This window comes from Oncorhynchus keta, chromosome 2 (assembly GCF_023373465.1).
Source record: "Oncorhynchus keta strain PuntledgeMale-10-30-2019 chromosome 2, Oket_V2, whole genome shotgun sequence".
NCBI classification, from domain to species: Eukaryota; Metazoa; Chordata; class Actinopteri; order Salmoniformes; family Salmonidae; genus Oncorhynchus; species Oncorhynchus keta.
In genome coordinates, this window is record NC_068422.1 from 75,704,950 (window position 1) to 75,716,979 (window position 12,030).

The window sequence follows — 12,030 nt, forward strand, 5'->3', positions numbered from 1 at the left end:
AAAGATAAAGCATTGACATACACTGCATATAGAACACATTAAGAACATCTGTTCTTTCCATGACATAGACTGACCAGGTGAATCCTGGTGAGAGTCCATGCTCTGTCGAATTGAGGGAATTCAATATTAGGAAGGTGTTCCTCATGTTTGGTATACTTATTCTATTTGCATGTGCAGTATCTCTTGGGAAGGAAGTTGGCTGAGGGGAAAAACGGCTGAGGTGGATAATAGTTTATGAGTTGTGGATTGCTTGTGGTTTGTCTCTTGTCATTTGTCTCTCTCTTCATGAGGCAGAGGGAGGATCCTGTGCACCTCAGAGTTGTTTCCAATGCCCCTCTGGAGGGAAACACTTGGTCGGTTCCTACTGCTTTAAATTCCCATGATAGCAGCTCCTCGCCCCCGCCTGCCTGCCTGCCTGCCTGCCTGCCTGCCTGCCTGCCTGCCTGCCTGCCTGCCTGCCTGCCGCATTCTGTCAGACACTGGGAGTGGAGACACTGCAGAAATATGCTGCAGGTTTCCCTCATTTCTCAGACAGGAAAAGTTTTGATTGGCACAGAGTGAGGAAACAAGAGAAAGTCAGTGTAAGCAATATAGTGTTGTCATTGAGCCCCCATGCAGAATTCCCAGTGGTTGGTTTGGAAGTGTGGGATTGACTGGAATCTCCTGATGGGCTTCTAAGCTCCTCTGTTTTATAAATGGAAATTCTGGCGCTGAGATTTTCACTCTCCCAACCGAGCTCCGTGGAACACTGAACATCCCTTCTGCATGCTTCATGGATTTAAGTTTAATTTGCAAAATGTTCTGACATTTGTGTATTGTATTGTCTCTGTTCTGTGGTGTCTATTCTTTTCCTTTTGTGTCTGTTCTTGTCCTTTTAATGGCTTGATTTGATAACTGTGAAAGACATGGGCAGCATTTTCCATGAATTTGTCTTAGTTGTTAAGTCCTAGACATTTGTCACACCATGGATATAATTATTCTATATTGCATTTATTACTGGCAAGGTTGGATTCCTCAAATTCTCTGTCAAGTGTAGGAGTGTGCTTCTCAGTTTGTAGTGTAAATCACCGTGTCTGATGCTATAGACCTTCTGTATGTGTGTCATCACACTGGGGACGTCATCCAACCTGAAAATATCCCTCAAATGATCCTCCAGGCCCATAATGCCTGGTGCTTTGCCTCTGACAGGGCTTGAGAGGTTCAGTCCAAGCTGGTGCTTTGGCTCTGACAGGGCTTGAGAGGTTCAGTCCTAGCTGGTGCTTTGCCTCTGACAGGGCTTGAGAGGTTCAGTCCTAGCTGGTGCTTTGGCTCTGACAGGGCTTGAGAGGTTCAGTCCAAGCTGGTGCTTTGGCTCTGACAGGGCTTGAGAGGTTCAGTCCTAGCTGGTGCTTTGCCTCTGACAGGGCTTGAGAGGTTCAGTCCTAGCTGGTGCTTTGGCTCTGACAGGGCTTGAGAGGTTCAGTCCTAGCTGGTGCTTTGCCTCTGACAGGGCTTGAGAGGTTCAGTCCTAGCTGGTGCTTTGCCTCTGACAGGGCTTGAGAGGTTCAGTCCTAGCTGGTGCTTTGGCTCTGACAGGGCTTGAGAGGTTCAGTCCTAGCTGGTGCTTTGCCTCTGACAGGGCTTGAGAGGTTCAGTCCTAGCTGGTGCTTTGCCTCTGACAGGGCTTGAGAGGTTCAGTCCTAGCTGGTTTTTGGATCTCACAGGGTACGGATCGCCTCCAGTAAACGTGAAATCATAGAGTTTATAGGATCATGGTCTGTACCAGTTAGTGACTGTAGATTTTGTGATTGAATATTGCTGTTCACATTAACAGATTATTGAGTGTGAAAACCTCAAATGGAAAGCTCAATCTGCTGTACGCCACTGAAAGCAGATCTGGAGCAATTTCATTTACTGCAGTAGTTATTGAACACATCGACCACAAGGGAGTGTGAGGACTCAGCCTGATGCAATTTCATTTTGTCCATTGTGCAAAGATGCAAAACTAATTGTTCATGATCGAGTGGAATCTCCCCCTATCCACTGTAAAGTGGGTTGGCCGTGCTTTGTGCTAGTTACATTAGGTCTACTGAATATTATATTACCCTGTAGCTTGAGCAGAGAGAAATGGACCAGTTTTAAAAAGTATTATGTGGTTTCTACAGCTATTATTATTTTTTACAGATGCTATATGAGTTTGTGACAGGAGTGTCCATACAGTAACCCTGTGGCTGTTGTGAGAAGTGTAGAGGGAGATGAATGACACTGAGTAGAGATGGTAGACACGGTAGACACATGGCTGACTACAGTAACACATTGGGGGCCGTCCCGTCCCAGGCTGTTGTGGCACGTCACACAGTAATGGCTCTATTGATTTCTACTATTTATGTGTCTAATTATGGCTGGGCAGTGGTTAGTTGTCTTTAGCTGCCTGACCGTGGCCCCCAGTTATAACTCTGTGGCTCCTTAATTCACTGAGACATGAGTGATCAAAGGACAAATAGCCCAGGGCTTTGGGCATGGCAGTGCCTCAGGATATTAAAGACTGGTGAAATATCTGTAGAGGGAGAGTAAAGTCATTTCTGTCTGTATGAATCATCCTCTGGCCACTGGAGTGTGTGTGTGTGTGTGCCTGTGGTGTGTGCCTGTGGTGTGTGCCTGTGGTGTGTGCCTGTGGTGTGTGGGTTCATGCATGTGTAATGTGGAACACGGTCAGATAGGTTGAACTATGGTTATTCTCAGGGTTGATCTAGGTATTGCTGTTGAATCTTCAACCACTCTTGACTTTCACCTCACCTCTCACACCACATCACAACTGTCAGTCTTCCCTGGCAACCAGCCTTCACAGATGAACTGTCATTTACATAGATCAGTATTGGAACATGTTCATTTCATAACATATTCCTGTTCGCTGCTCTTTTCTCACATTTTATCAAGGTGATATCTCTAGTCACCATTCCATACTCAAAAGTAAATGGCTAATTTTGGGGTAGTGTTCATTCCCTCACTGAACATGCCCCAGGACAACCTCATGGCCTAATTAAATAGCTATTCAATTAGGTTATGTCTAGCCTCATCCCTACTATGTCCTGCCTCTGCTCCTTTCTCTCTGTAATGGTGTCATAACTCGGGCTAACAGGACACATGGCACCAGTCACCCAATAGGGGCTTTCATTTCAACCTCAATGTGTAGTTGGGTTTGATATGGGCATTGATTGGAGATGCTGGGGCCTTGTTACTGTGGAAAGGCTTATTGACAGAATTCAACAGCAGTCAACGGTGATCTGTCTCTTACCCAGATTACAGGGTATACTGGTTCAACCCTAAGGGGTCTGTCCTATTTAACCAGTGTGCCCTAAGAGCTTAACCAAAACCTACTAGTCTCATCTAGTCTTATATGTCTGTCTGTCTCGCTCCTGTCTTGAAGAAGAGACGGGCCCCAGACCGGAAGGTTCCGGTTGCATCCTGAGAGCAAGGTCATCACTTACAGCTGATTTGACGAGACACTGTCTGTCTGAAGACGACTGCATGGCTGCTGTAACCTGAGAGACTAAGGCTCTTTAGAGCCGAGACGAACAGACTGCTTTACCTGGTGGGCTAGACAGTACCCTTCCTCATCCTTTTTCTCTCCACTGAGTGGTGGGAAATTTTCTCTATCTCTTTATCGTCTCTCTATAGTTGTGTCCCAGAGAGGAGGCGCGGCATAGGTGCTGACAGGGTTGCCCAGGGTGACAGTGGGGGCAGATCAGCGAGTGGCTGAAACAGCACAAATACCCCTGTCTGATGCTGCACTCTGCTTTCTCCCCAGTCACCCTCTCACCAAGCCCTCTGCCTCCACACTCAACGCAGGTACAGGGGAACTCACTGGGAAGGAACAGAGCTCTGTGTGTGTTACATCCTGATCTGTGATTGTTTTCTCCATCGGTGGACTCTGAGGACAGAACCCTCCCAGGACAGTGCAGGATATTTTTGGCCTAGTTGGAGTGTGAGGTGCTGGGAGTCCAGATTCATCCAGGCACATTCCTGAACCAAGCAGGCCGTCTCTGTCTGTGGGGCTGCTCACTGCAGACACTGCAGGCTCGCTGGTCACACCCTGGGAAAGGAGTGCTGAAATGATAGCAAAGGACACAGGAAAACAGAGTTTCCTTCAGAGTTAGGGAAGGAAAGGGAAAGGGGGATACCTAGTCAGTTGGTTACAATACTGCTCTTCACATTCTGAACTAATGCAATGCTGTGACATACTGAGGATTGTGGAGGGAAAGACTAGCCAACCGAACACAGACCAACAGGAGGAATTCATAGCTTGTGGCTGGTGTGAAAGGCAAAGGTAAGATATTATTTATAGCTATGTGAAAGAGGAACCTTTGCAACCTTATACTGTATGAAAAGCTCTCTATTCATGTAGGATTAGCTCAGCCTGTGCATATACCTAACTTATACTCACTAACAGCAACGAGGTTCAATAAACTGTGATGTTGTGGTTCTCTATCTTACTCTGAGTTAGTACATAGGTCATTAATTATGTGGCCTATCAAAGCCGGCCAATAGTTGCCATATATTGGGTGTCATATTTGTGGATGTGGCCATGGTTTTGTTGATGGTGTTTTTCTGTATGTAATGCTGTGGTTTTGTCCCCAGACAGTGGTATCACTATCAATACCCATACATGGTGCTTGTTCCTGTTTGATATTATCCCAACATCGCTCTCAAGATGCTGAGTAGAGTATTTGATATGGACACATATGGAAGTGAATAATAGATTCATAGATTTGTGGCTTACTTTATGCAAGGTTTCATTTTCCCAGTACGCAGATTCAGGGTTTCACCCTTCACTTTGTTTTGTACCTTGCTCTGGTGTGACAACCCCACACTGTTGAATTGATCTGAAGCTCACCTCCCAGGAGGTTAGCCTGATATCAGAGAGTATCAGGGTGGAAAGTCTTCAACAGAAGTGGTTGAAGAAGTGTGTCTGTGTCTACCAGGAAGTGTGAGCTATCGGCACCCCCTGGATAAGGAATGTGTGATAATATGTGTGTAGGCGGTTTAAGAAGCCATTTAAGGAAGCCAGGGTGATTATGCTAAGTAGAAGCAGAGGGGAAAGGTGGGCCGGGGGCTGAAGTAGATGCTCTATTCTCTATTGATTGAGGCACTCATTATGAAATGCCCTGCATTTCAGAGCAGGTTCACCCTCGGTTCCTGTCTGTAGGAGGGAACCATTTTCATGAACTGGGTGGTGTACCTAATCAACTGGCCACTGAGTGTATAGTGAGCAATATGTTTGGAACATCATCGCAATACAATCGCAGTATCAAATCGCAATACATATACAATCGTGAAAATCGCAATACATATTGCATCAGCACCTAAGTATCATGATAGTATTGTGACGTCCCTGGCAATTCTATTTTATTCTCTGGTTTCTGTGTATTTGTGCTTCCTGGGAAGCAGAGCATGGTTAGGCTAATGCTGCATTTTAGATGGTACAAGGTAGATGGGAAACCGGATATCATAGTTTTCAATGAGAGCATGACTGTAAATGCCATCAAGGCTGGCGGTGAATGCCGTTAGCCTCTACGGTAGACGGGACTTGCTGCCAGAGTTCAAATATTTAAACTTTTGCCGTCTGCGTTTTCTACCGGATGTTAATTTTCACTGTTTGTTTACTGAAATCACCATAGCAACTCATACCCTCGTGCTGGCTTGCTTTTGCTGTCACTGCCTTTCTTGCTTTCTTGTCCCGCTATGCCGAATGCGGTATTTTGCATTATTCCAAATGACATAATTGGTGCGGTTAGACTGGAGAATCTGCCAGACTGGTGTAAAATCTACAAGGCTAAAGAGTCCCTTGCTACGAGACTGGGGTACAGAATCTGTCTGTGTGGATGGATGAGAAGGGCAGCAGTGGATGAGGCTGGGGGGGATGAGGGTGGCGCTACAGTAGCTGTGGAACAGACCAGGGATGAGAAGGGGGCTGAGGTAGAAGGGATGAATGAGGGATAAGGATGGTGCTGGGGAAATGAGTTCTCCTCTGGAGGATCTTTTTCCTGGTGCCGGAGTCATCCTGTGTCCCTCCCCTCTCTTCATTAGCTGATAGGAGGCGTTTTCAGCAGGGCTAGTAATCAGTCTCTTAGGCTGCTGGAGCATTGCCAACGCTCTGCTGCTATTTCTCAGGGCACGGACGCTCTCTCTTTCCCTCTTGCTCTCACACTCTCTCGCTCTCACTCTCCCTCCCTCACTTTTCCCATTTCCACATCTTTCCCTACTCCCTCCTTCATGTTACTGCGCTCCATTCTTCTCGCTCTCTCTCTCTCTCTCTCTCTCTCTCTCTCCTATTCCTTCTCTTCCCCCGTATCTCCCCCTCTGGCTCTCCCCTCCCTTCCCCTGCACATGCTGCCAGTGTGACAGTGGTTTCTGCATGATTGCAGGGGGAATGGAGGAGAGAGAGGGGGCATCCAGCCCAACACAGGAAAGGAAAGGGCTCTGACGTCACTGCTCCACTGTGGAATGCACATAGCAGAAGAGAGGGAGGGGAGCTCTGGCAATCCCAGGCTGCTACTCCTACTGCTCCATGGCCGAGGCTCCACACTCTGGTCTCCCTCTGGTCCTCCTTAGTCCTGCTGTGTTACTGCTCTGGGGTTGACTGGGCCCCTCGGTCATCCCACCCCAGAGCTGGGGGCTGTTTTGGGGAGGGTCTCATCACGTCAGATGTGGGCGTGCTGCAGTAGCCCCACCCCCCGTGTCTCCGTCTGAGTGGGACAGCCCAGGAGAAGAAGCGGGAAGCAGTGTTTAAATGTGTTCCTGAGACAACGTCAACAGTGGGCAGCATCACAGCTGAGTGGAGTACAACACAGAGCAGAGACCTGTCCTGTCCTGCAGCTAACATGTGGAGGGAGCTGGGCTGCTCCTCCTCTTCCTCACACACCCCTCAACCCAGGACCAGGAAGCCCTTCTACCATGGGACTCCTAGCAGGTCTGTATGGCTGATGTCCCCTCCTGGAGGACTCCTATAGCAGAACTAGCACAGATGAACCATAGCCTTCTTTATGGCTACCTGGCTAAGCTCAGTTTGATGTGCTAGAGGTTGCTAACAGCTGCTGCAGACTCACTGCTTTGCCTACCGTAAAGCGTCTGTGTATGATCCATGGCAGGGAAGTTTTGTCTTGTTTGTCATGTGTTAGTGCGGAGCTTTTTGAACAGACATCTGGCTATTGCCTACCTACGATGTCCTACGATGTCTCGGGTTGGTGTACAGAGGAAAGCTGCATTTAACCAGGCCTTTTAGCTCTGCAATGCCGTCTCTTGCCCCAGGGAAAACGGAAAGGGAAGCCAAATAAACCATTATGGTGCTTTAGTGCATGTTGTCATTAATATTGACTACTGTGTTGTTGAACTGTTTCACGTTCACTTGTTTCTGTGTGGTCAGTATAGTTTGTGTGTGTGTGTTGAGGCAGGTTGAGGACACACAGATGGTTGTTGGCAAGCTCAGTCATGCTGTCCAGAGACACTGACTAGCCTACTCCTTGTTATTGTGGTCAGGCAGACCCCTGTTTGGAATGTGTTGTTTGTGGGGTCACTCCTCACACCGCTCTCAGGACCCAGCTCGACAATTTATACATCTGTCCCATATCTCAGTTTCTCAATTCAGTGATGATGGGCTATTTATTTCCCTATATGTTGAAATGGTTTTCTCCATACTCCATAAGTAATACTGTTTTCTCTACCTCCCTGGTGTGAACATACTTAAACACAGATTGAATCGTTGTGGTTTACATTGATATTTACAGTGGGGCAAAAAATTATTTAGTCAGCCACCAATTGTGCAAGTTCTCCCACTTAAAAAGATGAGAGGCCTGTAATTTTCATCATAGGTACACTTCAACTATGACAGACAAAATGAGAAGAAACAAATCCAGAAAATCACATTGTAGGATTTGTAATTAATTTATTTGCAAATGATGGTGGAAAATGAGTATTTTGTCACCTACAAACAAGCAAGATTTCTGGCTCTCACAGACCTGTAACTTCCTCTTTACATTTACATTACATTTAAGTCATTTAGCAGACGCTCTTATCCAGAGCGATTTACAAATTGGTGCATTCACCTCATGACATCCAGTGGAACAGCCACTTTACAATAGTGCATCTAAATCTTTTAGGGGGGGGGGGTGAGAAGGATTACTTTATCCTATCCTAGGTATTCCTTAAAGAGGTGGGGTTTCAGGTGTCTCCGGAAGGTGGTGATTGACTCCGCTGTCCTGGCGTCGTGAGGGAGTTTGTTCCACCATTGGGGGCCAGAGCAGCGAACAGTTTTGACTGGGCTGAGCGGGAACTGTACTTCCTCAGTGGTAGGGAGGCGAGCAGGCCAGAGGTGGATGAACGCAGTGCCCTTGTTTGGGTGTAGGGCCTGATCAGAGCCTGGAGGTACTGAGGTGCCGTTCCCCTCACAGCTCTGTAGGCAAGCACCATGGTCTTGTAGCGGATGCGAGCTTCAACTGGAAGCCAGTGGAGAGAGCGGAGGAGCGGGGTGACGTGAGAGAACTTGGGAAGGTTGAACACCAGAAGGGCTGCGGCGTTCTGGATGAGTTGTAGGGGTTTAATGGCACAGGCAGGGAGCCCAGCCAACAGCGAGTTGCAGTAATCCAGACGGGAGATGACAAGTGCCTGGATTAGGACCTGCGCCGCTTCCTGTGTGAGGCAGGGTCGTACTCTGCGGATGTTGTAGAGCATGAACCTACAGGAACGGGCCACCGCCTTGATGTTAGTTGAGAACGACAGGGTGTTGTCCAGGATCACGCCAAGGTTCTTAGCGCTCTGGGAGGAGGACACAATGGAGTTGTCAACCGTGATGGCGAGATCATGGAACGGGCAGTCCTTCCCCGGGAGGAAGAGCAGCTCCGTCTTGCCGAGGTTCAGCTTGAGGTGGTGATCCGTCATCCACACTGATATGTCTGCCAGACATGCAGAGATGCGATTCGCCACCTGGTCATCAGAAGGGGGAAAGGAGAAGATTAATTGTGTGTCGTCTGCATAGCAATGATAGGAGAGACCATGTGAGGTTATGACAGAGCCAAGTGACTTGGTGTATAGCGAGAATAGGAGAGGGCCTAGAACAGAGCCCTGGGGGACACCAGTGGTGAGAGCGTGTGGTGAGGAGACAGATTCTCGCCACGCCACCTGGTAGGAGCGACCTGTCAGGTAGGACGCAATCAAGCGTGGGCCGCGCCGGAGATGCCCAACTCGGAGAGGGTGGAGAGGAGGATCTGATGGTTCACAGTATCGAAGGCAGCCGATAGGTCTAGAAGGATGAGAGCAGAGGAGAGAGAGTTAGCTTTAGCAGTGCGGAGCGCCTCCGTGATACAGAGAAGAGCAGTCTCAGTTGAATGACTAGTCTTGAAACCTGACTGATTTGGATCAAGAAGGTCATTCTGAGAGAGATAGCGGGAGAGCTGGCCAAGGAAGGCACGTTCAAGAGTTTTGGAGAGAAAAGAAAGAAGGGATACTGGTCTGTAGTTGTTGACATCGGAGGGATCGTGTGTAGGTTTTTTCAGAAGGGGTGCAACTCTCGCTCTCTTGAAGACGGAAGGGACGTAGCCAGCGGTCAGGGATGAGTTGATGAGCGAGGTGAGGTAAGGGAGAAGGTCTCCGGAAATGGTCTGGAGAAGAGAGGAGGGGATAGGGTCAAGCGGGCAGGTTGTTGGGCGGCCGGCCGTCACAAGACGCGAGATTTCATCTGGAGAGAGAGGGGAGAAAGAGGTCAGAGCACAGGGTAGGGCAGTGTGAGCAGAACCAGCGGTGTCGTTTGACTTAGCAAACGAGGATCGGATGTCGTCGACCTTCTTTTCAAAATGGTTGACGAAGTCATCTGCAGAGAGGGAGGAGGGGGAGGGGAGGAGGATTCAGGAGGGAGGAGAAGGTGGCAAAGAGCTTCCTAGGGTTAGAGGCAGATGCTTGGAATTTAGAGTGGTAGAAAGTGGCTTTAGCAGCAGAGACAGAGGAGGAAAATGTAGAGAGGAGGGAGTGAAAGGATGCCAGGTCCGCAGGGAGGCGAGTTTTCCTCCATTTCCGCTCGGCTGCCCGGAGCCCTGTTCTGTGAGCTCGCAATGAGTCGTCGAGCCACAGAGCGGGAGGGGAGGACCGAGCCGGCCTGGAGGATAGGGGACATAGAGAGTCAAAGGATGCAGAAAGGGAGGAGAGGAGGGTTGAGGAGTCAGAATCAGGAGATAGGTTGGAGAAGGTTTGAGCAGAGGGAAGAGATGATAGGATGGAAGAGGAGAGAGTAGCGGGGGAGAGAGAGCGAAGGTTGGGACGGCGCGATACCATCCGAGTAGGGGCAGTGTGGGAAGTGTTGGATGAGAGCGAGAGGGAAAAGGATACAAGGTAGTGGTCGGAGACTTGGAGGGGAGTTGCAATGAGGTTAGTGGAAGAACAGCATCTAGTAAAGATGAGGTCGAGCGTATTGCCTGCCTTGTGAGTAGGGGGAAGGTGAGAGGGTGAGGTCAAAAGAGGAGAGGAGTGGAAAGAAGGAGGCAGAGAGGAATGAGTCAAAGGTAGACGTGGGGAGGTTAAAGTCGCCCAGAACTGTGAGAGGTGAGCCGTCCTCAGGAAAGGAGCTTATCAAGGCATCAAGCTCATTGATGAACTCTCCGAGGGGACCTGGAGGGCGATAAATGATAAGGATGTTAAGCTTGAAAGGGCTGGTAACTGTGACAGCATGGAATTCAAAGGAGGCGATAGACAGATGGGTAAGGGGAGAAAGAGAGAATGACCACTTGGGAGAGATGAGGATCCCGGTGCCACCACCCCGCTGACCAGAAGCTCTCGGGGTGTGCGAGAACACGTGGGCGGACGAAGAGAGAGCAGTAGGAGTAGCAGTGTTATCTGTGGTGATCCATGTTTCCGTCAGTGCCAAGAAGTCGAGGGACTGGAGGGAGGCATGATGATACGTAGAATGTATGCACACATGACTGTAAGTCGCTTTGGATAAAAGCGTCTGCGAAATGGCATATATATATATATATAGGCTGAGATGAACTCTGCCTTGTTGGCCGCAGATCGGCAGTTCCAGGGGCTACCGGAGACCCTTTAAGAGGCTCCTCTGTCCTCCACTCGTTACCTGTATTAATGGCACCTGTTTGAACTTGTTATCAGTATAAAAGACACCTGTCCACAACCTCAAACAGTCACACTCCAAACTCTACTATGGCCAAGACTAAAGAGCTGTCAAAGGACACCAGAAACAAAATTGTAGACCTGCACCAGGCTGGGAAGACTGAATCTGCAATAGGTAAGCAGCTTGGTTTGAAGAAATCAACTGTGGGAGCAATTATTAGGAAATGGAAGACATACAAGACCACTGATAATCTCCCTCGATCTGGGACTCTACGCAAGATCTCACCCCGTTGGGTCAAAATGATCACAAGAACGGTGAGCAAAAATCCTAGAACCACACGGGGGGACCTAGTGAATGACTTGCAGAGAGCTGAGACCAAAGTAACAAAGCCTACCATCAGTAACACACTACGCCGCCAGGGACTCAAATCCTGCAGTGCCAGACGTGTCCCCCTGCTTAAGCCAGTACATGTCCAGGCCTGTCTGAAGTTTGCGAGAGAGCATTTGGATGATTCAGAATAAGATTGGGAGAATGTCATATGGTCAGATGAAACCAAAATATTACTTTTTAGTAAAAACTCAACTCGTCGTGTTTGGAGGACAAAGAATGCTGAGTTGCATCCAAAGAACACCATACCTACTGTGAAGCATGGGGGTGGAAACATCATGCTTTGGGGCTGTTTTTCTGCAAAGGGACCAGGACGACTGTAAAGGAAAGAATGAATGGGGCCATGTATCGTGAGATTGAGTGAAAACCTCCTTCCATCAGCAAAGGCATTGAAGATGAAACGTGGCTGGGTCTTTCAGCATGACAATGATCCCAAACACACCGCCCGGGCAACGAAGGAGTGGCTTCGTAAGAAGCATTTCAAGGTCCTGGAGTGGCCTAGCCAGTCTCCAGATCTCAACCCCATAGAAAATCTTTGGAGAGAGTTGAAAGTC

The 12,030-nt window shown here is 48.6% G+C and overlaps 1 protein-coding gene across 11 annotated transcripts in view; it reads left to right on the forward strand.

The window, feature by feature from the left end:
• LOC118382066 (pleckstrin homology domain-containing family A member 7-like) overlaps positions 1–12,030 on the forward strand; it is a 163,476-nt gene that overhangs the window by 787 nt on the left and 150,659 nt on the right. The window contains exon 1 of one of the 11 annotated variants that reach the window (XM_052483611.1): positions 4,160–4,306. The exons of 9 other annotated variants lie outside the window; for them this stretch is intronic. In XM_052483611.1, coding sequence (XP_052339571.1) covers positions 4,203–4,306 — 104 coding nt within the window. In that variant the 5' untranslated portion in view covers positions 4,160–4,202. Of the gene's footprint in view, positions 1–4,159; positions 4,307–6,482; positions 6,950–12,030 lie in introns of those variants that run through there. One more of the 11 variants, XM_052483614.1, reaches the window with a different exon arrangement.